General features: G+C 38.8%; 1 protein-coding gene across 1 annotated transcript; it reads left to right on the top strand.

Annotated features, from left to right (window-relative positions):
• The first annotated feature begins 57 nt into the window (after positions 1–57).
• Positions 58–21,774, top strand: LOC130224149 (protocadherin Fat 4). Its single transcript, XM_056456450.1, has 30 exons — positions 58–189; positions 2,338–2,412; positions 2,504–2,667; positions 4,208–4,252; positions 4,356–4,445; positions 4,514–4,603; positions 5,406–5,513; positions 6,607–6,720; positions 6,805–6,898; positions 8,384–8,496; positions 8,579–8,752; positions 8,829–8,957; positions 9,238–9,393; positions 9,564–9,744; positions 9,852–9,982; positions 10,541–11,491; positions 13,631–13,756; positions 13,836–14,087; positions 14,176–14,274; positions 15,017–15,189; positions 15,306–15,454; positions 15,613–15,920; positions 16,010–16,120; positions 17,109–17,300; positions 17,433–17,527; positions 17,960–18,124; positions 18,835–19,035; positions 19,876–19,974; positions 20,080–20,101; positions 21,093–21,774. Exons 1-30 carry the CDS (start codon positions 123–125, stop codon positions 21,156–21,158), a joined length of 4,740 nt encoding a protein of 1,579 aa, XP_056312425.1. The 5' UTR covers positions 58–122; the 3' UTR covers positions 21,159–21,774.
• The last annotated feature ends 2,639 nt before the right edge of the window (positions 21,775–24,413 follow it).

Raw genomic sequence — 24,413 nt, 5'->3', positions numbered from 1 at the left:
GTCATAACTGTTTATGGCATACAATAAAGAAGAGCTCAGAGAGATGTTACACAAGAAATAAGCACTCTCTTCACCGTCAGCAGGCAGAACACAGGCAGCATTGACTGTGAGTTACGGGAAAGATGGCCTTATATTATATTTTATTTATTTTAGTCTGTCTGCATGTTCACAGCGCAAGAAGCAGTCCCGGTAAGTCAGATTTATTTAATTTTTTTGTCCCAGTGTAATAGGAAGAGATATAGAACATATATAGAGTATTAGTAACATTGTTCATTAAAAATACTGTAATAGTACTTACTAGTGTTTATGAACCACACTATATAAAAGTGTATTATACTGTATCGCTAATGTCAACTGATAAACTGTTGTTACTACAGAAAACTGTGGTGTGTTGTAATACTACATACCCTATAGAAAAACTACAGTATTGCGTGACATTAATATACAATAGTTATTGTGTTTCCATAGCAACTGTAGAATCACCACAATAGATTTTTGAGTACTTTACTATAGTATAGCTGCTTTAGAGCACTACAGTGTTTACTATTAATTACTACAGTATTTTTTAGCTCTTGTGAACTAATAAAGTTTAATAAATACTGCTGTATACTTTAGCTTTTACTATACTCTAAAAAACGTTGAGTTATACATTTAACCCAATGGTTGAGTTAAACATATTTGGTGCTTTGTTAGGTTATTTTTAACCTTTATAAGGTTATTTAATAATAACTCAACCAGTTGGGTTAAATATTTGGTGCTTTGTTGGGTTATTTTTAACCTATTGAGGTTATTTATTTAATAACTCAACCAGTTGGGTTGAAATTTAGAATTTCAACAGTCAACTGATTTAACTGACACAGAACAGCTGCATTAATATGTGTAAGTAATGTTGTTTTTGCTTTATAAAGTTTAAGCTCTAACGCAATAATGTTGTTGTTATTTTTTTATCAAATGCTTCTCCATGTCGTGATTTTTATATTCGTTTCACCAGCACTCTTAATTATTGATGATACAAACGCACGCTTCATAGCCAATAAAATGCTTTCTCTACCTCCCGTGTTCATCTCTACAGTTTTTTTTGTTTTGTTTAGTTTTTTAGTTGGGAAGGTGCTATAATAACCTATAGTTGGGTTATATGTTGGTGTATTTTTAACCCAACTATTTTAACAGAGTATAATAAATTGTGGTGTATTGTGATATTACACACCCTATAGAATAAAACTACAGTATTAGATGATTTGTTTATGCTACTATAGTTGCTGTGATACCATAGCAACTGTAGAATCATCACAACAGATTATTGAGTACTTTAGTATAGTTCTAGAGCACTACAGTGTTTAGTATTAAATACTACTGTATTTTGTTTTAGCTCTTGTGAACTAATAAAGTGTAATTAATACTGCCGTATACTTTAGTTTTTACTACAGTAAACTGTGGTGTAATATTATATACACACATAGAAAACTACAGTATTGGGTGATTTGTGTTACTATAGTTGTTGTGTTTCCATAGCAACTGTAGAATCACCACAACAGATTAATTTGAGTCTTTTACTATAGTATAGTTCCAAAGCACTACAGTATTTACTATTAATTTCTACAGTATTTTTTCACGTAAACTAATATTACATAATTACACAATCTGAAGCTAATGAATGAGCAGAAATATTAATTTTAAATAATGAACTTTAAAACTGTTTAAATGTACAGCGGTGTAAATAAGTATTGAACATGTCATGTTTTTCTGGGAATAATAGTTCTAATGGAGCTGTTAACATGAAATTGAAGCAGATTTTGGTAAAAACTCAAACAATACAAACAAAAATAAAACAAAACAAAACAAAAAAAATCTGAAAAATTAGTGGTGTATAATAACTATGGAATGACAGGAGGAGAAAGCACTGATCTATTGAACTGTATTTAATACTTTATATTTAAGGCTTTTTTGGTGATGGCAGATTAAAGCCGCTCATATAGAGAATGAAGTCACGTGTTGCTCAGGTGTGAGTTTCTCACAGACTTCAACGGTGTAAAAATCTTGATGGTTCTGTGAGTCTCGTCTATCAAATCTGAGCTTTATTTTGTATTTTCTATTGGATTCGGGACAGGTGATTGGCTGGGCCATTCCACAGCTTGATTTTCTTTCTCTGAAAGCATTTGACTTCACGTCAACGGCACCTTTAGAAATATGGTTTCTGAAATGGTGACGTTTTCAATGCTTATTGTCCTCACTGTACATCACTATTTATCATTATATTATGTGATTTAATGTGGTTTGTAATACTTTATTTAAGCTTTTAGTAGATTATTATGTCTTTAAATCAAATTTCTATTTCAGTTTCTACAGAGATAAACTGTGTAAGCGGCACTGGAAGTGATTTCAATATAGGCAGCATTTTGGAGGGATATGAAGGTGAAACTTAATCTAGTTCACAGTATTATGAGTCCTTTCTCATTAAACAGCAACAACTATTACAAAAAAAACGTTAATATTATCTCTACAGGAGATATAGAGGTAATTTCTAATATCAGGCCTGAAGATCGGCTGAAACTGGAGTCACATCGATTTCCTGTCGGTGTGGAATTTCTGGAGCTGGTTTATTCTGATGGAGAATCGACCGCTACTGTACGGACAACTAAACCACTGGACGCTGATGAAATAAAGCAGGTTTGTTTAACCCCCAGTTTATTACAATATTAAAGTGTCTAAACTAGATATGTAATATGATGTCATGTCGCTTATGTGAAATATATTTAATAAACTGTAAATATCTAATATAAAGGTTTTGCACTGCTAATGTAAAATTTAAATAGATTACAGTATAATTAAAATAGCAGTAAAGATACATTACTGTAAAAAGAAGTTGTGGCAGTTGTTTGCGCAAACTAAAGAGCAGGTGGAAGGAGGTTTTTGATATGGTGGTGGCGGCTGGTGCGGCACGAACTGTAGACTGAGAAGGGGGATTATACTGGGCGTAGGGCAGGTGCGCGAACTGATGACTGAGGAGCGGGAGGCGGGGGGTGTGGTGGTGGAATTCCGGGACTTTTCCGGGAGACAGAACAAAACGGGAGATGGGTCTGAAATACGGGAGTGTTGGCAGGTATGGTATATTATTGTAAAAAAAAAAAATTTTAGATATCGTACCATAAATTGAGGTTTCAGTAGAGATGAATTACTGTAAAACAGTTTCAGTATAGATTTATTATAGTAAAATTAAATTTCGATAGAGATATATTACCGTAAAATGAAGTTTCAGTAGAGATATATTACAGTAAAAGAAAGTTTCAGTAGAAATATTTTACCATAAAAACACATTTAAGTATAGGTATATTACTGTAAAATTAAGTTTTAGCAGATATATTACTGTAAAATGAGGTTTCAGTGGATATATATACTATAAAAGAAAGTTTCAGTAGAGATATTTTACCATAAAAACACATTTAAGTATAGGTATATTACTGTAAAAATAAGTTTTGGCAGATATATTACCGTAAAATGAGGTTTCAGTAGAGATATATTACTGTAAAAAAGCTTCAGTATAGATATATTATTGTAAAAATAAGATTCGGTGGAGATATATTACCCTAAAATTAAGTTTCAGTACAGATATTTTACCATAAAAAATACATTTTAGTATAGTTATATTACTGTAAAAAGCTTCTATATATATATTACAGTACAAAATTTTCTGGTAGTGATATTTTACTGTAAAAAAGTTTTAGTGAGAGATATTTTACCGTAAAATGAAGTTTCAGTAGAGACGAATTACAGTAAAAATGTTTAAATATTTTACGGTAGAAAAAAGTTTGATTAAAGATACATTACAGTAAAAAGATGTTGTTGAGAGATATTTTGCTGTAAAAAATAAGCTGTGGTAAAGCTGTTTTACTGAAATTGAAAGGACCCACTACTGTAAAACACATTTACAGGTAATTTACAGATACAATGGTGATGTCAATAAATTACAATAAATTGTCAGATATCAATATCGTGTGTCAAACCTGTAAGCTATGCTCATTGTTTTTAAATGCATATTTTTATGTCTTTTTAAAATTTTTGATATGAAGTTTATTTGCAAACATAACTACATTTTTTTCCGAGTTATCTGTTATCTCATATATATATATATATATATACTCTTTGTATATGAAATATTTTCATCTGAAATTGTGACATTTGTCCTTTTCTTATGATTCGGCTCTTCTAGTATGGAGGGAATTTGTATTATTCAGTCACCTGCCAAAACACACTGGTATGTTTGTTTAAATAGCACTATAACTAATTCATTGAGTAAGACACAGAGCATTATAGAAATGAAGCATCGTAAAGTCTTAACATCAGAATCTACATTTCAGATGAGAAACAACAGAGTACTTTTAGTTGAGGACATCAATGACAACCCTCCGATCTTCGAGAGCAAAACATACAATACCGCAATTTCAGAAGTACGTATGGTCACAGCTGCAGTGTGTTTAGACCTGATATATGTTAGTAAACACTGTGTTTTTTGCAGACAACGCCTGTGGGTTCAGATGTGATCAGGGTAATAGCTAATGATGCAGATGCTTCTCCAGAAAACAACAGAATTTCATATTCTATACTGGTGAGTCTGAACTCTTTTTAATACATTTCTAACTGCATTGTGAAAGGTTTATCCTGTATCTATAACTTTATTTCAATATGCTTTACCAGATAACTTTGAAGTGAGAAGTGATGGAATTTATTAATTTTAACATTCAATATAAAAGATTTTGCAAGTGTAAAATTTTAACAAATTACAATAAAAGTTCTATAATAATGTTATACTGTGAAATTATTACTGAGATATATTACTGTAAAAAAGCTTTGGTATGAATATGTTACAGTAAAAGCAATTTCGTTAACTTTAGAGATATATTGCTGTAAAATGAAGTTTTAGTAAAGATATATTACAGTAGAAAAGGTTTAGTACAGGTTGTTTACCATAAAAAACACTTCAGTATAGAAATATTACTATAAAATAAGCTTTAGGATGGATAAAATACAGTAAAAATACATTTCGGCAGAGAAATACAGTAAAAATACATTTTGGTAGAGAAATACAGTAAAAAGAAGCTTCAGTTTACCTATATTACAGTAAAAAGTCTCAGCAGATATATTACAGTAAAAAAGTTTCAGTACAAATATTTTACCATAAACAAATGTTTCAGTAGAGATATATTACTGTAAAAAAGCTTTGGTATGACTATATTACAGTCAAAAGTTTTGGTAGATATATATTACCGTAAAATGAAGTTTCAGCAGAGATATATATACAGTAAAAAAATTTCAGTGAAGACATTTTACCATAAACATTGTGTAAAAGGTTTATGTATATACTGTATTCATATCCTCATTTTACTTCATCGCTTCCTGTCAATTAACAGCCTCCAGCACCAGCTGACTTTGAAATGAGAAATGACGGAAACATCAGATTATTGAATCCCCTGAACTACAACAACTTTCAGCAGTACGCCTTCACCGTGGAAGCTCAAGTAAAGACCAACTCTCTGACCCTACAACTGTGTTTTTCTCGCAACTTGAGTACATGTATTTCACTTCATAGACCTCCACAACATGCAAACTGTCACAATTGTTAACAAATTCACACCTCTTACATCTTCCATATGTGCAAACAGGTAGTACACAAACTAATCTGCTCATGTGACACTGATATAATTTAAAGGAACACACCACTTTTTTGGAAAATAAACTCCTTTTTCAAATCACCTAGAGGTAAACCTAATAATAAAGGAATTTGTTTTTCACTGTACGTGGTATATATGGCAGCAAAGTTCCTTGATTATTATGCTGGAATGAGAGAATAGTTCCATATCGACCTAGAAAACAGCAACTTGTCATTTTCGATTAGTCTTAGTACACAATCTAACTACAAAAGAGTCAAGTTTTAAATGGGAAAATGATTGAAAATGCTAATGGTCTAATCTGATTCAATGATCTATGCTAAGCTAAGCTAAAAGTGCTCCTATCAGACCTGTTCATCGGCTAAATGGATTTAAACACGGTAATACTCAACTCTTTAACTCTAGGGGACTTGTATAATTAGCCTTTGATCATAAAAATCTATTATTTAATTGAGAAAAAGGGTTTCAACCTTTAGAACTACTAGAAATCAACCTTTAGAACAGGCATGTCCAAGCTCGGTCCTGGAGGGCCGGTGTCCTGCAAAGTTTAGTTTCAACCCCAATCAGACACACCTGGGCTAGCTAATCAAGCTCTTACTGGGCTTTCTAGAAACATCCTTGCAGGTGTGTTGGGGCAAGTTGGAGCTAAAATCTGCAGGACACCGGCCCTCCAGGACCGAGTTTGGACACCCCTGCTTTAGAACTACTAGAAATAAATAAATCAAAAACACCATAAATTGATTAAGTGATCTATACCTCAAAGCAATAGATTACAGATAAAACTCATGTAATCACTTATGGAATACAAAAGAAGATGCTTAGTAGAATGTTCAAGCTGTTTTTTTCCTCATAGGAAAGTGAATTTGGACTATGTTTCCAGTTTTGGATGCACTATAATTTTAAAAGGTAGAAATTATAGAAACAAACGCTGTTTGTTTTTCAGGATTCAGGAGGACTCAGTGACACCACAACCGTTACAATAACCATTGAAGACTATGACAATCTAAACCCTTATTTTGATCACAGTCTCTACAAGGCAACCATTGAGGAAAATCAGGTAACAGAGAACAAGATCAATGCTTTAAAAACACGTGTGTTAAAAAAAAGTAAAACCCTCCATGTCTTTTCTGCCCATGCACAGATCGGACATTTTTCAGACGTCACTCCTGAGGCTATAAAAGCTCAAGATGGCGACACAGGCATCAACACGCCTGTAGTTTACAGCCTAACAACAGGTACTGTTAACAGAAGATTTACAATCCACTTGTATGACATGTGTCCTAATCTAAACAACCTCCTCCACCCATTTTAAAGTGTAATATTGTGACAGATGTGAGAGAGATCTTGTAAGTATCGATAGTACGGAGCTTATGTCATAATTCCACCAAACATTAAGCAAGGATATGACTAATGATATGTTAGAAAAGCTCTTTACACCACTGATTATGCATTTCCATTTGAATAAAGAGTTATACTTTATTATGAGCTGTGCGAGAGTTAAATTGTTGCTGATTTGGTGCCGTGACCCGGATGAAAGTGTGATAACAGCAATGGAAGCCTGATAGAGAAGCTCAGTTATGGACAAAATTATTTTTATTTGGCTCAATATTGTAATTATGATTTTTTTTTTTTTATCCATTAAGAGTTATATTGTGGTTGCTATTACACTTATACATGGACCTTCACTATGCACTGGGGCGGTTTGCTGCCTAGTGGGACGCGATTGAGATGAGAATCAGCACCTCCAAGTACGAGGCCATGGTGCTACACAGGGGGTTGGCCATCTCCAGGTTGGAGGAAAGCCCTTACCCCAGGTGGAGGAGTTCAAGTATCTTGGGGTTTTGTTCACGAGTGAGAGAAGGATGGAACTTGAGATTGACAGGTGGATCGGTGCTGCGTCAGTAGTAATGGGGTCAATGTAACGGTCCCGTTGTGGTAAAGGAGGAGCTGAGCCAAAAGGCAAAGCTCTCAATTTACCGGTTAATCTAAGTTCCTACTCTCACCTATGGTCATGACCGAAAGGACAAGATCTCGGATACAAGCGGCTGAAATGAGTTGCCTTCGCAGGGTGGCAGGGCGCACCCTTATAGACAGGGCGAGGAGCTCTGTCACCCGGGAGGAGCTCGGAGTAGAGCCGCTTCTCCTCCACATCGAGAGAAGTCAGTTGAGGTGGCTCGGGTCTCTGTTTTGAATGCCTCCAGGATGCCTACCTAGGGAGATGTTCCAGGCATGTCCCACCGGGAGGACGCCTCGGGGAAGACCCAGGACACGCTGGAGGGACTATGTCTCTCGGCTGGCCTCGGGATCCCCCCGGAGAAGCTGGAGGAAGTGTCTGGGGAGAGGGAAGTCTGGAGTTCTCTCCTAAGACTGCTGCCCCCGCGACCCGGCCCCGGATAAACGGATGAAAATGACATGACATGACATAAAAAAGCCCCGGCTGGGTCAGTTGGGGTTTCTGTGTGTGGAGTTTGCATGTTCTCTGCGTGGGTTTCCTCCGGGTGTTCCATTTTCCCCCACAAGTCCAAAGACATGTGGGTATAGGTGAATTGGGTAGGCTAAATTGTCCGTAGTGTATGTGTGAATGAAGGGCATCCGTTGCGTAAAACATATGCTGGATAAGTTGGCGGTTCATTCTGCTGTGGTGACCCCAGATTAATAGGAACTAAGCCGAAAAGAAAATGAATGAATGAATGAAGTCTCTATCAACATATCTGTTCCAGTTCTTCCAAACGAATATCAGAGCAACTTTGATATCAACCCAAACAGTGGAGTCATTTCTGTGGCAAAAGCACTGGACAGAGAGGAGATTGACCAGATAACCCTGTACATACAGGTATCAGAGCTTTCTTAAAACATTCATAAAACCATTAGATTGATGCTATGATTTCAGCAATCATATTTTTTTTTTAAAACAGGCAGCTCAGCAGGATGATGCCAGTAAGACGGCCAATGCAGTGGTATCTGTTATTATTGAGGATGTGGATGACAACTCACCTAAATTTGACCAGGATGAGTACATCATATCTATTCCAGAAAATTCTCCTAAGGACCAGTTTGTGCTTCAGACAATAGTCACTGACCTCGACCTGGTATGGTTCCTGAAATCCTCATGATCGATTCATAAAAATGAAAATAGAGAAAGAACTTAATTAACTTTATCCCTAGGGAGGATTTGTGGGAACGTTACGAATCATTCCAGACTCTGTCCCATTTTCCATTAATCCTGATGGAAGAATTCTGGTGAAAAGTTCTGAAGATCTAGACAGAGAGACTACAGCCAGCTTCAGCTTTCAAGTAACAATACGACAGTATTATTTGATCACAGGGCTAGCAAAATATGGTAGCCCAAAGTCCCTGGACATTTGTTTTTTCAGTCAAGATACCAAAATTAATCTATACCGTGTCCAGCAGGGTATCTAGATAGCCCGCCAGGCACGCTGTTGATATATCTTGGTAGCCTGACTGAAAAAAAACAATAGCCCCTGGACTTCAGGCTACCAGATTTAGCAAGACCTGCTGGTTCTTTAAACATCACTGCATAAATGTATGCTAATTCTGCCTCTAAAATCTAAAGGTTGAAGCACAAGAAAACCCTCCTTCCACCAACAAAGAAACAGCAGATGTGACCATTTTCTTGCTGGACGAGAACGACAACAGTCCACAGTTTACAGATTCAGAATATGAGGGCAAAGTTTACGCCGACCAGACTGTTGGAATGGAGGTTGTCAAGGTGATGAATCATTGTTTTGTTGAGTCATTTAATTGTTTTCCAGTAATAATTCTGCATATTTCCATAGATTATGCAACCAATATGTCATTATAAGACGACTACTAAACCATAAACATTTGAAATTATTTGTGAAGTAGTTGTAACTAAACACAGATTCATCTTTATGTAAGGTTGAAGCAACAGACCTGGATGAAGGTCCAAATGCAGAAATCAGTTATTTCATTGAGTTTGGAAATGAAAAAGGCTTTTTTGGCCTTAATGAGAAAGATGGGGCGATTACTCTAGTACAACTAATCCCATTGGTGGAAAATGAAATCCTTGAGTTTGCACTCTACATCACTGCAAGAGATGGTAAGTTTTCATATCTGTTTGTTTTGGAAGACATTTGATGGAGGTAAAATTCATGTAAATGCATTGCTGGTGGCTTTAAAATGCTGCACATCTTCTCAAACCAATAGGAGGCGCTATAAGCAGGTCAACCCCTGCAATGGTGCATATCAAGGCACCCGGAGATTCTCATCCTCAATTCCTTCAGAAGACCTACCAGGGACAAGTAGAGGAAAATCGAGAAGATGCAGAGATTGTGAAGGTCTCTACAACACAAGTTTCTTTATAAGATCTTATATCCTTTGCTAAACTTGGTACACAAATCATGTATGGGCTCAGGAGGATTCTACAAATGTAAAATTCTGATTAGCTGATTGATGAAGTCTGTGTGAACTGGAAGTTTACAGATATTTCAGTAAATTGATGTACTTCCGACTGGAATATTGAGTAGGGGGTGGGGATTTCTTTTTGCACATCATTCTCTTATAGCAAACCAAGCATAAAAGGGGTGTGGTTAAGATTATTGTGGCTGAAGCCATCTAACTGGCATGCTCAGAATAGGACCGCCACTTCAAATGGGGATACAAATGATCAGACTCTGATTTAAAATTACCAAAACAAAACAAAAATTTTGTGGATTAGCTTGCACTGATTAATTGTTCAGCAAAAGAATAATGTGCCCTAGCAAAATAAACAGTACATTTGTATTTCCTACTTTAAGTAGGGTGGAATATAAACTAAGACGGGCCGTGTCTAGGAATAAATCTGGACACTCCTGTAGTAAACTAATCTAAACTAATGTGTACTCTCTCATTCACAGGTTGACTTCCTATCTATTGATCCTATTGTACTAGTTACCTTAACAGTTGAGACTGAAGGTGACAAATTTTCCATAAACAAAGATACAAGAGTTCTGTATACCAAAGTCAAACTAGACTTTGAGGAGAAGAGCAGCTACACTGTGTTGCTTTCAATATCGGATGGGACCAACCGGGATGAGGCATCCGTCCTGGTTGAAGTGCTGGACATCAATGACAACAGTCCAGAGTTTGAAGATCACCCGCCTACTGTCTCCGTTTCAGAGAATCACATTGTTGGGGAAGATGTAGCATCAGTAAAAGCTACAGACGCAGATGCAGGATTTAATGCTGAAGTCCAGTACACTCTCCTGGGAGGTGCTGGGAGGTTTAATATTGATCAAGAAACAGGAGTGATAACTCTAGCAGCTCCTCTGGACAGAGAAACCCAAGACGAGTATCATTTAGTGATCACCGCCCAAGATCAGGGTCGTCCATCACTTTCCACCACCACTGATCTGGGCATCACCGTGACTGACATCAACGACAATTCTCCCATATTTTCCAAACAGCAGTATGAGACCACAGTGTTCGAGGATGCTGAAGTAGGAGCAGACGTGGTAGTCGTCATGGCAACAGATAAAGATGATGGTCTAAATGCTGTTGTGAGCTATCACATTGTCAATCAGCAGCCACCTTCAGACACGCCTGTATTCAACATTGATTCTGATTCTGGTTCTATAACCCTAGCTGAAAAGTTGGATTATGGTAAAGCCAAGCGGTATACTCTAGATGTAGAGGGACGAGATGGAGGAAGCCCTTCTCTTACAGGCAGTGCTGTTGTTATAGTGTGGGTGGAGGATGTGAATGATAAACCTCCTGTGTTCAGTAAGGACGAGTATGATGTGTCCGTCTATGAAAACCTTGTGGGTGGAACTGCTCTGGTATCTCTGGAGGTTACAGATGAGGACAAGGTGAGAGATCTCCCAACTACATCTCTTGTGGCAGTCAAGCCAAATTAACTAAAGTATGTCTGTTTAACACCTGCCTAGCAATACCTCTTGCCAATCTTCCAGAAAAAAAAATAGCAAAACAATTACAACATGCTTCTAATCTACATCTAATGTACACAAGTGCAAAGGTGCATTATGTGCAGTTAGCATGCACATCTCTCTTTCAACTGCATGGCAACTCATAATGACATCTCAAAACACTCTAACAACAATTTAAGCCTTAGGTTGATTCACACTGCACGATTTTAGCTTTAGGTTTTGTGAAATTGCTTACAAATAGTCATGCAGTGTAAGACAACTGTATTCTGTCAACTTTGAAAATCATGCAGTGTGAACTCTGCATTAGTAACACCTTCGCTACCCTACCAGCAAAAAAAAAAAAAAAGTAGTCTGGCCGAGACTGCATGCATGCTTTTACTGTCTACACCAGGGCTTAATTTGTGCCGGAACAAGCAGGATCTGAAATCTGATCCGGCACCTCATTTTACCAATCCCCCTCCTCACACGCACCCCCGCCCTGCCCCGCTCTTCCACTCTTCACTTTCTTCCGCGACTCCCCAACTCTTTTCACTTTCTTCTGCGACTCCCCAACTCTCTTCACATTTTTCTGCGACTCCCCAACTCTCTTCACTTTCTTCTGCGACTCCCCAACTCTCTTCACTTTCTTCCACGAATCCCCAACTCTCTTCACTTTCTTCCGCGAATCCCCAACTCTCTTTACTTTCTTCCGCGAAACCCCAACTCTCTTTACTTTCTTCTGCGAAACCCCAACTCTCTTCACTTTCTTCCGCGACTCCCCAACTCTCTTCACTTTCTTCCGCGACTCCCCAACTCTCTTCACTTTCTTCTGCGACTCCCCAACTCTCTTCACATTTTTCTGCGACTCCCCAACTCTCTTCACTTTCTTCTGCGACTCCCCAGCTCTCTTCACTTTCTTCCGCGACTCCCCAACTCTCTTCACATTTTTCTGCGACTCCCCAGCTCTCTTCACTTTCTTCTGCGACTCCCCAGCTCTCTTCACTTTCTTCCGCGACTCCCCAACTCTCTTCACTTTCTTCCGCGAATCCCCAACTCTCTTCACTTTCTTCCGCGAATCCCCAACTCTCTTTACTTTCTTCCGCGAAACCCCAACTCTCTTTACTTTCTTCCGCGAAACCCCAACTCTCTTCACTTTCTTCCGCGACTCCCCAACTCTCTTTACTTTCTTCCGCGAAACCCCAACTCTCTTTACTTTCTTCCGCGACTCCCCAACTCTCTTCACTTTCTTCCGCGACTCCCCAACTCTCTTCACTTTCTTCTGCGACTCCCCAACTCTCTTCACATTTTTCTGCGACTCCCCAGCTCTCTTCACTTTCTTCTGCGACTCCCCAGCTCTCTTCACTTTCTTCCACGAATCCCCAACTCTCTTCACTTTCTTCCGCCAATCCCCAACTCTCTTTACTTTCTTCCGCGAAACCCCAACTCTCTTCACTTTCTTCCGCGACTCCCCAACTCTCTTCACTTTCTTCTGTGACTCCCCAACTCTCTTCACTTTCTTCTGTGACTCCCCAACTCACTTCACTTTCTTCCGCGACTCCCCAACTCTCTTCACTCTTTCCGCGACTCCCCAACTCTCTTCACTTTCTTCTGTGACTCCCCAACTCACTTCACTTTCTTCCGCGACTCCCCAACTCTCTTCACTTTCTTCTGCGACTCCCCAACTCTCTTCACTTTCTTCTGCGACTCCCCAACTCTCTTCACTTTCTTCTGTGACTCCCCATCTCTCTTCACTTTCTTTCACGAATCCCCAACTGTCATCACTTTCTTCCGTGACTCCCCAACTCTCTTCACTTTCGTGCGCGAAAACCTCCCACCCCCACATTTTTGTCCACGAGACCTCTCCCTCCACTGGTAACATGCCAGATCTGTTACCCCGATCTGTTCCGGGACCTCGCAATTTACAAATTAAGCACTGGTCTACACCTAACCCTAGCCCTCACAGTGACATCACTAGCTCTATTGAATGCAATCTGCCCTTTTAGGTATAACATGCTCAATACCTAATGCCAACATTCCAAGTTTATTTTGATGTACTTACCTATCTCCTTTCTTTCTATTTAGGATGGGTTCTCTAAGGGTCACTTTATTATGGATGCCGATTACTTCGTTATCAATAGTCAAGGAGTTATATCACTCGGAAGAGATGCCACCTTGGATAGAGAAACTAATGACCATTACACACTGGAGGTGCAAAGCTATCATAACTGTTTACAAAATGTTTAAGATGTTCGAGTACTCATACTAAATATGATGCTTGCATTTTCAGGTAATCGCCGTAGACCAGCTTGTCGATGGTTTAAGCTCCACAGCTCAGGTCATCATCACTGTCCTGGACATCAACGACAACAACCCACAATTCCTTCCTCTGCCAGAGCCCATTGAGATTCAGGAAGGCAAATACACTCAGTCATCACCTGGGGAGGTGTGCAAAATTTCAGCCACAGATGCTGATATTGGAGATAATGGACTTGTCACCTTCTTTACTTCTTCTTACAGCAAATTCTTCAGTTGCAGTGATGTGAGTACCTAAGTATAAAGCATGACAAAGTATTGTTAGAAGTTCAGATCATACTGACTTTTCTTACATAAAAATTTCTCCCCATTAGGATGGGACTCTACAAGCTATCAGTGAGTTAGATCGGGAGAAGCAAGATGTCTATGATGTGGTCATCACTGCTGTGGATCATGGGATACCACAGTTAAATGTAATCTTCTTTTCTTTGTGTGTTCGATTTGCATGACTGGATACTTCCACAAACATTACAAACTAGTGCTTGGGTTTGTTGTAAAATGGGTAGCCATCCATGCTCCTGTAGATATACCCACTAGAGTTGAGCTCTAACACTGAACCAGACTTACAGGGTGTTCAGAATTTCTTTAACTACAGGCAAGTGTATTGGAGCATTGATGGAACTGAACTGTATTGAAAAGTTGCTCTCCTGAATCAGGATTGACAGTTTACTCTAAGCAGAGGTGTCCAATCCTTAGCTGTATTCATTAGAACATAGTTTTTGCTCTAAAGTAGGAGTAGGCAACCCTGCTCCTGTAAAGAAACCTGCAGGAAGAGCTTAACTCAAAACTTAATCTGATATACCTGAACAGTGTATTTAAGGATTACGAGAAAATCACAGATTGTTTGATCAATGTTGGAGCCAACTTCTGCAGGGACGTAGATTTCAAGGGCCAAGACTAACTTGGATGTCTTCCTTATACTTGACTGATAAGTTTCAGGTATTGGAGTCTTTATCAACAAGCTAACACGTTGAATAAAGTCTGCTTGATTAGGAAGAGATTCAAGATGGTTCCTTGTGTGCCAATCAAAGTAAGGGTTGTGAAACACTGCTGCATCCAACTGCCTATCTACAATTCAACTTAAGGCATTGCAAACTTTAAAACAAACTTTTGTTATAAATGACAAAATGGTTTCTTTGGTTGATTTCCCCTCAGAATATGACCACAGTGAGAGTCAGCATCACAGATGTCAATGACAATGCTCCAGTCTTCAGCTCAGAGACTTACAGCAGAAGTATTCTGATTAGAGACGCAAAGGTTGGAGAGCTGCTGCTGACAGTCTCTGCCACAGATAGAGATGCTGGAGACAATGCACTTATTACCTACAGGTAAACACAAGCTTCATTTTCACAATCATGACATCAGATAAGATTTCCATTAAAGGTATCAATATTTTTCAGAATCAATAAAGGAAACCTGATGCATTAATCTCATCTTTCTGTAGTTTCTCTGAAGTCTCTTCCGTGGTTGAACTGGATGCTGAAACAGGAGACATCACTTTGACCTCTGACCTTAGTGAAGTCACAGAAGACACACTGCTAACCCTTAGTGTTATAGCAACAGATCATGGAACACCACCACTATCTGATGAAGGTTTGGGTTTAGTTTACATAAATTCTTTAGGGAATCCTCTGTATGTATGAATTAACAACAAGTCTTACAAAGTTAGTTCACACCTAGTTACATTCCATGCTTAGTATTTAAATCTTACCTGACAAACGTCAAAGCTAACATCTTTGTTCTCTCTGTAGCTGAAGTCTTGATCCACTTCAAAATTGCTTCTCTCACTGAGAGTGTGTCTTTTGAAAGTTCCTCCTACGACTTTGCAATCAAGGAGAATGAACCCGAGTCCACAATAATAGGCACAGTCAAGGCATTAACAGGGAGTCCACTCGTTACAGTCAACTATAACATGAAGTCACATGAGGACGTCTTCTCTGTGGATGCTGAGGGAACCATAAAAGCTCTAAAATCACTTAACAAGGAGGACGTGGAGTGGTACATCCTCACCGTAGAGGCTATAGACTCCAGAACTCCTCCAAATACTGCAGAGACAACGGTATCATTCTCAGCACAAACTCAGGCCACAAACAAACTCTGAAGTCAAATCTCTAACATTTGACTTCATCTCTCTCCTTCAATTTTCAGGTCAGTGTTCAGGTTGAGAATGTGAATGAGGCTCCTGAGTTTGATGCTGAAAAATATACCGCTGAAATTTTCAATATTGCTCCATACAAATTCCCTATAGTGAAAGTCCAGGTAAGTGTTATCCAAGTTTTGCTTCTCAAAAGACATAACAAATGTAGACACATTCATAATGGGTGCATTCATTCCTAGAACATCATAGAACATTCCTAGAACAGGGGTGTCCAAACTCGGTCCTCAAGGGTCGGTGTCCTGCAGAGTTTAGTTCCAATACAAAAAAGACACACCTAAACCAGCTAATCAAGTTCTTTCTAGGTCAGGGGTGTCCAACTCAATTCCTAGAGGTTCGCAGATCTGCATAGTTTAGTTCCAACTCTTATTAAACACACCTGATTGTATTAATTCAGTCCTTTAGGCTTGTTTGAAACCTACAGGCAAAGTGTGTTAAAGCAGGGTTGGAACTAAACTGTGTAGGGTGCAGCTCTTCAGGAGTTTGACACTTATGTTCAAAGTACACTAGAAACTTCCAGGCAGGTGTGTTGAAGGAAGTTGGAGCTAAACTATGCCCTAGAACATTCCTCGAATGCCCTAGAACATTCTTAGAATGCCCTAGAACAGGGGTGTCCACACTCGGTCCTGGAGGGCCGGTGTCCTGGAAAGTTTAGCTCCAACCCTAATCAAACACACCTGAACAAGCTAATCAAGCTCTTACTAGGTGTGCTAGAAACTTCCAGGCAGGCGTGTTGAAACAAGTTGGAGCTAAAATCAGCAAGACGCCGGCCCTCCAGGACCAACTTTGGAAACCCATGCCCTAGAACATTCCTAGAACACCCTAGATCATTACTTGAACATTCATAGAACACCATAATATTCCTAGAACACCTCAGAACAACCAAGAACATTTCTAAAACCCCCAAAAGCATTCCTAGAACGCTCTAGAACATTCCCAGAACACCATCAAATATTCCTAGAACACCTCAGAACATTCCCAGAACACATTAGGAACTGCATAGCAACGCTTCATAAACAGTAATGCAGCTTTTGCTATATATGCATTGTTTACTTCATTTACTTCATTGGTTGGATGCTATGTACCCCTCAGGCAACAGACCCTGATGTGGACGAGAGCTCGAAACTGCAGTATTCGCTGGTGAAGCCCACTACTGTGGTGGATGTTGAAACAAGCACCGGTCAGCTCTACGTTCTGGATGCGTCCAGCATTGTAGACCCTCTGGTCACCTATGAGGTTAAAGCCACTGATAAACATGGACTTTTTACGACAACAACAGTAGAGGTAAGCAGAAACTAAGAGCAAATAGGAAGCTTTTGCATGACTTTTTCAAATTGCCAATTGAAAACAGAGCAGCGAAACAGAGCTGTCAATGAAAGGAAACTAAACAAGCTCCCATGTTTGTCCCTTATACAGATCACAGTGAAAAAAAGTGCAAGTGACAACGTTGTGGTCATCTCCTTAAACCAGCCTGTGTTCACTGTGGAGAAGATGATAGCGGAAATTGAAGAGTGAGTGAAAGAATGGTCATTTCCAAGCCAACCTTCCATGGGTGTAGAAGGGAAATTTAGTAAATATAGAGTGAACTGACAGTGTGTTTTGAGAAAATGGAGAGGAAACATTTACAATTTGTCATTTGCTCACCCTTTAGTTGATCCATACTACATTAAATGTTCAGAAAAGACCAAAACACACCATAAAATTCCTGAAATCATTTCATAGATTTGCGTGAGAAAAAGACTCATTAGTTACTCAATGTCAAGATTTTGTTGTTGCTGTTTAATAACACCTATGGGGGAAAAAACTCCAGCACTACTGAACCCGTGGGCTATTGAGCTGACCTCTAGAAACAAAATCTAATTGTAACAAATGATTTAAGTTGGTTTTTAGTTAAACTCTATGTCCCCTATCCAGCATTTTTTATTGTGCGTTTCTTTCCTCAGTTCCATGAAGACAACTTTAGGCTGGACTGTAAAAATCCTCAGTGTGACAGCTGAGGGTGGGAATGAGATGCGCACCATTTCTCGAGAGTCTACAGCCAAAACTCACATCAGATTTATTGCAATGGACTCCAGTGGCGGCATCATCGAAGCAGAGAAGATCAAAGAGTAAGACAGAAATGTATCCATTTATTTAGAAATTAGGTCATTTATACATATCTCTAAGTGATGGTGCATTTCAAATGGGATTTATCGATCCACAAAGGGCACTTTGCAGTGATAACAATCATGGCCACCATCTTGAAGTGTCGTTGCAAACTGAAGTGCTCAAATCTAGCCACTTCGAAGGGACCTTTGGAATGAAATGATTTTAAGGATACCACTGATGGACACTTCAGGCCATGAGCAGGGAAGTTTAGCGTCACACACTGAGTTTAATTCAGAAGAGATCATTGCCATAATTCATTTAGAGGGACCCTATAAAGGGATTGGGACATAGGGAATATGCCCAAATAGAACATTGTTAGTCTGATAGCACATTCCAATCGCAAGGGCTTATTCCTATGCCCAAACCCAGAGTGACAGCTTTAAAGGAATTAGGGCATTGAGATGACCCCTTTTTAAATCAAATACTGTTTGACACTAAACTTCCCTGCGCAAAGGATCATGGGGCTCCAAAGTGCGCATCGGTTGTACCCTTCAAAATCCTTCATTCTGAATAACCCTTCTAAGTGGACAGTTTCGAGCACTTCCATTTGGAATAAGACTTCAGTATGGTGGCCATGATTGTGTTAACTCTGTAGTGCCCTTTGTAGGCAATATATCCCACAGTGCCCCTTTAGGGAATACTGAATTACTGAATGTGTCGACTCCCACAGGAAACTGAAGAGCAGTCTCGACCAATTGACTGTGGAGTTGGAGAAAGTGTTTGGATCTGATGTGCAAATCACAGTGGAGGAAGGTTCTGGAGGGTCAGGAGGTCCCGGAGCCTCAAATGATGTAACCGTCATCGCTCTCGGTGTCCTGCTGGGGCTGAGCTTTGTGGCATTTATCACAATGATGTCCGTCTATATCGTTAGGTATGGTTTTAGTGGGCGTTTTTGGTGGAGTTATCCTACGTAAAAGATTTTTTAGCTAAAACCGTGATTCTTGGTGATCCATGACTAAAAAGACAACCAGCACTTTGAGAGTCAAACATCAAGACAAAAAATAAAAATACTGAAAAAAATGAATACTTGGGGCTCCTGATGATACATTGAGGTCATGAAACAATCAATCGGTACAAGAAATGGTACAATATTTACTACATTATATGTAGGTCGTAAATAATCAGTGTTTCATCAATTCAATTCAATTCAGCTTCATTTGTATAGCGCTTTTACAATGTAGATTGTGTCAAAGCAGCTTCACATAAAAGGTCATAGTAAATGGGAACAGTGTAGTTCAGTTTTCAGTGTTTAAGTTCAGTTCAGTTTAGCTCAGTTCAGTGTGGTTTAATAATCACTACTGAGAGTCCAAACACTGAAGAGCAAATCCAACGATGCGCAGCTCTATAGATGCCGAACCATGCAAGCCAATGGCGACAGCGGAGCCACAGGTATTCATTTTGTTTTGCCTGTGCAGGTTTTTTATTTTTTTTGACTCTCAAAGTGTAAATAGCCGACTTACATTTTATAAATTGACGTGTATAAGTTGACTTGCATTAAATAAAATCATCAAGTCTATGGTTTTAGTCACCAATATTTCGATGACCTGAAAGTGTGCAAATTAAAGGGACAGTTCACCAATTCCTCATCATTTACTTACACTCGAGTGGTTCTAAACTTACACATTCAAATCTGTTGAACATAAAACAAAAAACTTTTTCTTCTAAAGTGTAAACCATTGCTTAGTAAAATATATTATTTCTGCTGCCTCAGGGTAAAGAAAATGAAGAAAGACACCGATTCTGACCGCGAGAGCTTCAATATCGGAAAACACTATAAGCCTAGTCTTGACAACAGTTTTAACTTTTCCAAGTAAGTAAAACTTACACTTGTTGAAAGTTTGTTCATAAATACTTGATCCTGCATCAGGGTTTTGTTCTGAGATGTCTGACTAAGCATTTTTGTTTCTCTTCATAGTAAAAACGAAGCAGGCAAAGAGGTAAAGCACTCAATTCTGATCAACCCCACAAGAGAATTAAAGTCCCCATGAAATAAAAATGTCCTCTTCTTATTTTGTGTATATAGCAGCATGTGTCTTTACACTTCATTAATTTGTACAAATTCATTTGCCCTCATAAACTTTAATCAAATAGCAGAACCTTCCCCCTCGAAACAACTTTTCTTCACTTCCTGGTCACATGGAATTCCTTTAGGGCGGAGCTATCAGTCCTTTAGGGTGGGGCTATCAATCATTTAAGAGCGAGTTATCAGAGATTTACGGCAGGTGATCAGGTGAATCCAGCATGTCTGTGCAAAAAGATCAACAGCTGGAGATCGCAAATAATGGCATCCTTTTAAGGGGCTGTTCGCATATAGTGTCTTTTCTAAAGTTCACGCAAGTTAATTATTTTCAATGGAGGTGCACGGTCTGTGCATTCAAGTTGTCATGCTCGCACCTCCCAGATGCAAGACCCAAACAGATCTTGTAATTTTTCTCTATTAATAAAACTTATATAAGAGGGCTATCAGTCCTTTAGGGCAAGGCTATTAGTCAATTAGGGCGGGGACTATCAGTGCTTTAGGGAGGGGCTATCAAGTAATTAAGGGCGGGGCTATCATTCATTTATTTAGGGAGGGGATAACAGTCCTTTAGGGGGGTGGGGCTATTAGTCATTTAGGTGATGGTTTTCAGACATTTAGGGCTGGGCTATCTGTCCTTTAGGGCGGAGCTAAGAGGGTGTGTTTTGTTTCTGCTCTGAATTCATTCATTTCTCAATCTTTTATCATTTTGTTAGCAACGCCCATTTCTAAACAATCCCATTGGTACCCAAAGAACGAAATTAAGCACCGCACTAAATTTTTCCTCACTGTTTTAAAAGAATGTACATCATGATAGTGGAAAACATCTCCTGTTTCATGGCGACTTTAAGCAGAATTCTGACAATGTTCGTCGTGAGAATCAAGCACTAATTTGAATGTTTGTTTTTCAGGTCAAGTTTAGCAACACTGAAAATGACACAGATACGAAAGGCAGAAGCAGCGTCTCTGCTTTCTGAAAGGAAAGAAAAACCCTGATGCATTAAAGCTCCTCAAGAGTTTGCAGATGAACTGTGACAAGAAAATTACGCCTCATTCTTCATCCTCCACTTGGTTCAAACCTCTGACTCTCTTTTTTCTGTTGAACACAAACAAAATACTTAAAATTGACTTCTATTGTATTTTTTGTTCCTACTATAGATGTCAACGGCTGCTTTTCCCCAACATCGCTCAGAATATCTTGTCTTGTAATCCAATAATGCATTCCAACAAGATATAGTCAGATTACCCAGTTCTTGTTAAATATTTCCACAAACATATTTATATTTTGAGTGATGCAGCATTAGTGAATCAAGTGTGTTTGGAGTCTTATATAATATTTTTGGAACAGAGCAAATACTCCATCTTCTTTGTACTGATGTTTTCCATATTCTTTGTACACTAAGCTGCCATGCATTGTAATTATTAACATTTATTGTCTTTTACAGACGTCCCAGAACCTGCTTACAGATAACAGTAGGCTTTTGCACTTTAAACATCTCAGATATGATTGTGTATCAAAACCGCATCTGAATTGTATTTTTGATGATGTAAATATCCATCAGAATGATTAAACTTTTTAAAAACGTTTCTTAATTGGCGTGCGCGTGTGTGTTTATTTTGATTTTCAATCTTCACACTTGAAACTCCAGAAATTTTGGTCTATTTTGTGCCGTTTACAATTTTGTATATCTGATCTGAGCACAAACGTCCAATTTCTGTCGTTCGCAAAAAATAAGTAAATGCACAAACGTAATTTAATAAACAGCAATATTGAATGCAGTTCAAAAGTCTACGGTATCAATAAACTTGTAAAAATAACATGTAAATATACGGGTGATACAATCTTATACATAGTCACTGAGTCTATATTTATGCAAAAGCCTAAAATACTTATTAGAACATACAACATTTAACATTATATCCAAAATACATTCCCGATATTTTATAAGTAAAAAAGTATAAAGATATAGTCATGTCGGCAAATGATACTTTTTTCATATAAACTCACAGGCCACTTTATTAGGTACACCTGTCCAACTGCTCGTTAATGCAAATTTCAGCCAATCACATGGCAGCAACTCAATGCATTTAGGCATGCAGACATGGTCAAGACGATCTGCTGCAGTTCAAACCGAGCATCAGAATGGGGAAGAAAGGGGATTTAAGTGACTTTGAATGTGGCATGGTTGTTGGTGCCAGACGGGCTGGTCTGAGTATTTCAGGAGCTGCTGATCTACTGGGATTTTTACGCACAACCATCTCTAGGGTTTACAGAGAATGGTTCGACAAAGAGAAAATATCCAGTGAGCAGCAGTTCTGTAAGCGCAAATGCCTTGTTGATGCCAGAGGTCGTACGCCACAGCCTACCTGAGTATTTTTGCTGACCATGTCTATCTCTTTATGACCACAGCTTACCCATCTTCTTATGGCTACTTCCAGCAGGATAACACGCCATGTCATAAAGCGTGAATCATCTCAGACTGATTTCTTGAACATGATAATGAGTTCACTTTACTCAACTGACCTTCACAGTCACCAGGGGCCTCATGTACGAAGACTTGCGTTGAAATCATACTAAAACATTGCGTACGCACAAAGCTGTAAAATTCAGATGTATGAAACACTGCGTACGCCGAATCACACGCGTATTCTCTTTGCATATCCGAATGAACGTGAATATGAGCGCAACATGCACGAGCGCAAAACCCCTCCCTGCCTCCCCCCGTATGAATATGCTAATGACTTTACTTTGGCAAAACCAAACGAAAAAGCAATGGCAAAAGCAAGCAAAAAGAGAAACTTTGAACCGAATGTGATTTGGAGGTGCTCCTATCAGAGGTAGACCGGAGAAAAACGGTGTTATTTGCAAGTTTGTCCTCCGGAATCAATAACAAAAGAAAAAAATTGAGTTGGAGAGTTTAGCTGATGCGGTTAACAGTTGGGTCTGAACATTGCACTGTGAGTGAATTAAAAAAGAAATAGTGAGATGTATAGGTGTAAAATTTTATAGTGTCTTTAGTAGCGTCAGTGGCGGAGCTCGTAAAGTGCATGGTAACATGTTTAGACACGTTCGATCATGAACTCTGTTCAAATCCAGCATCTGATGAACTCATTCTTCTTTTTTTCCCCACTACATATCAGATTTTGCCAACTCTTCATCATGAGGAAGACAAGTAGGACTCATTAATAAGTGTGTGCATCATATTTTATTTGCACATTTATTGAATGGAAATGTTTCTGATTCACATATGCAAATTCATCTTCAGATGGCGCCTTTATAGCAATGTGCGTGCAGTAGATCGCTCCGATTACATTGGGAAAACCGGTGATCGCTGCAAGTTGCGCTTTGATGTTTGGCTGGTCATCTGTGTGTTATGAAAACCTTATATACCTGCTAGACATGCGGATGAACCTGTCTCATACAGCTGCCATTGCAAGGCTCAGACACTTTGTAGTGTGCAATTTAACACAACTGCCTCTAGGAGTCGCAAATGGAAATAAAACAAACACACACAGGCATGAAGTTGGCGGGGACCAGCGCACATTCCCACGCTCATTTAATCGTTAGGAAATCCAAACGTGAGTGTGAAACCTGGCGTACGCAAAGTTTTTGTGCCTACGCAGTGTTGATACATGAGGCCCCAGACCTCAATCCAATAGAGCACCTTTGGGATGTGGTGGAACGGGAGATTCACATCATGGATGTGCAGCCGACAAATCTGCAGCAACTGCGTGATGCTATCATGTCAATATGGAGCAAAATCTCTGAGGAATATTAACAGTACCTTGTTGAATCTATGCCAGGAAGGATTAAGGCAGCTCTGAAGCCAAAAGGGGGTCCAACCTGGTACTAGTAAGGTGTACCTAATAAAGTGGCCGGTGAGTGTTTTTATATATTTTATATTGGTATAATAAATTTTAAGTATTCTGTAAATTATTGTAAAAAATTGCATCAAAGTCATTATTTCAAAATTACTAAATAAATAGGACACAAATAAACATTTCCTAAAAAGAACTGAAAGTTGCATTACCCTTTTTTTCAACGCTTGAAGACCCTTTTGTGTTTGACCCAGCAATTTTGTCCCTAAAAAAACACTACCAAGTATTCAGTGTGCACTACATAGTATGCTGTACACTAGTACTCTCTTCTGAACACAAGTCACACTCGCAACTGAAAGAAAAAAATAACATCCCACAACTTGTTTGTTTTTTGGACTCGGTTCATAATTAAA

This window comes from Danio aesculapii, chromosome 1 (assembly GCF_903798145.1).
Source record: "Danio aesculapii chromosome 1, fDanAes4.1, whole genome shotgun sequence".
Lineage (NCBI taxonomy): Eukaryota > Metazoa > Chordata > Actinopteri > Cypriniformes > Danionidae > Danio > Danio aesculapii.
The sequence above is the reverse complement of the archived record's forward strand: the minus strand, read 5'-3'. Positions and strand labels throughout refer to the sequence as shown.

What these genes read in the sequence shown, in the direction of transcription:
- LOC130224149 (XM_056456450.1), top strand. Translation starts at nt 123, where the DNA reads ATGGCCTTATATTATATTTTATTTATTTTAGTCTGTCTGCATGTTCAC. An exon ending in CATTTTGGAGGGATATGAAG is followed by an intron (nt 2,413 to 2,503) that starts GTGAAACTTAAT and finishes TTATCTCTACAG; the next exon opens with GAGATATAGAGGTAATTTCT. An exon ending in ACCACCACTATCTGATGAAG is followed by an intron (nt 15,455 to 15,612) that starts GTTTGGGTTTAG and finishes TTCTCTCTGTAG; the next exon opens with CTGAAGTCTTGATCCACTTC.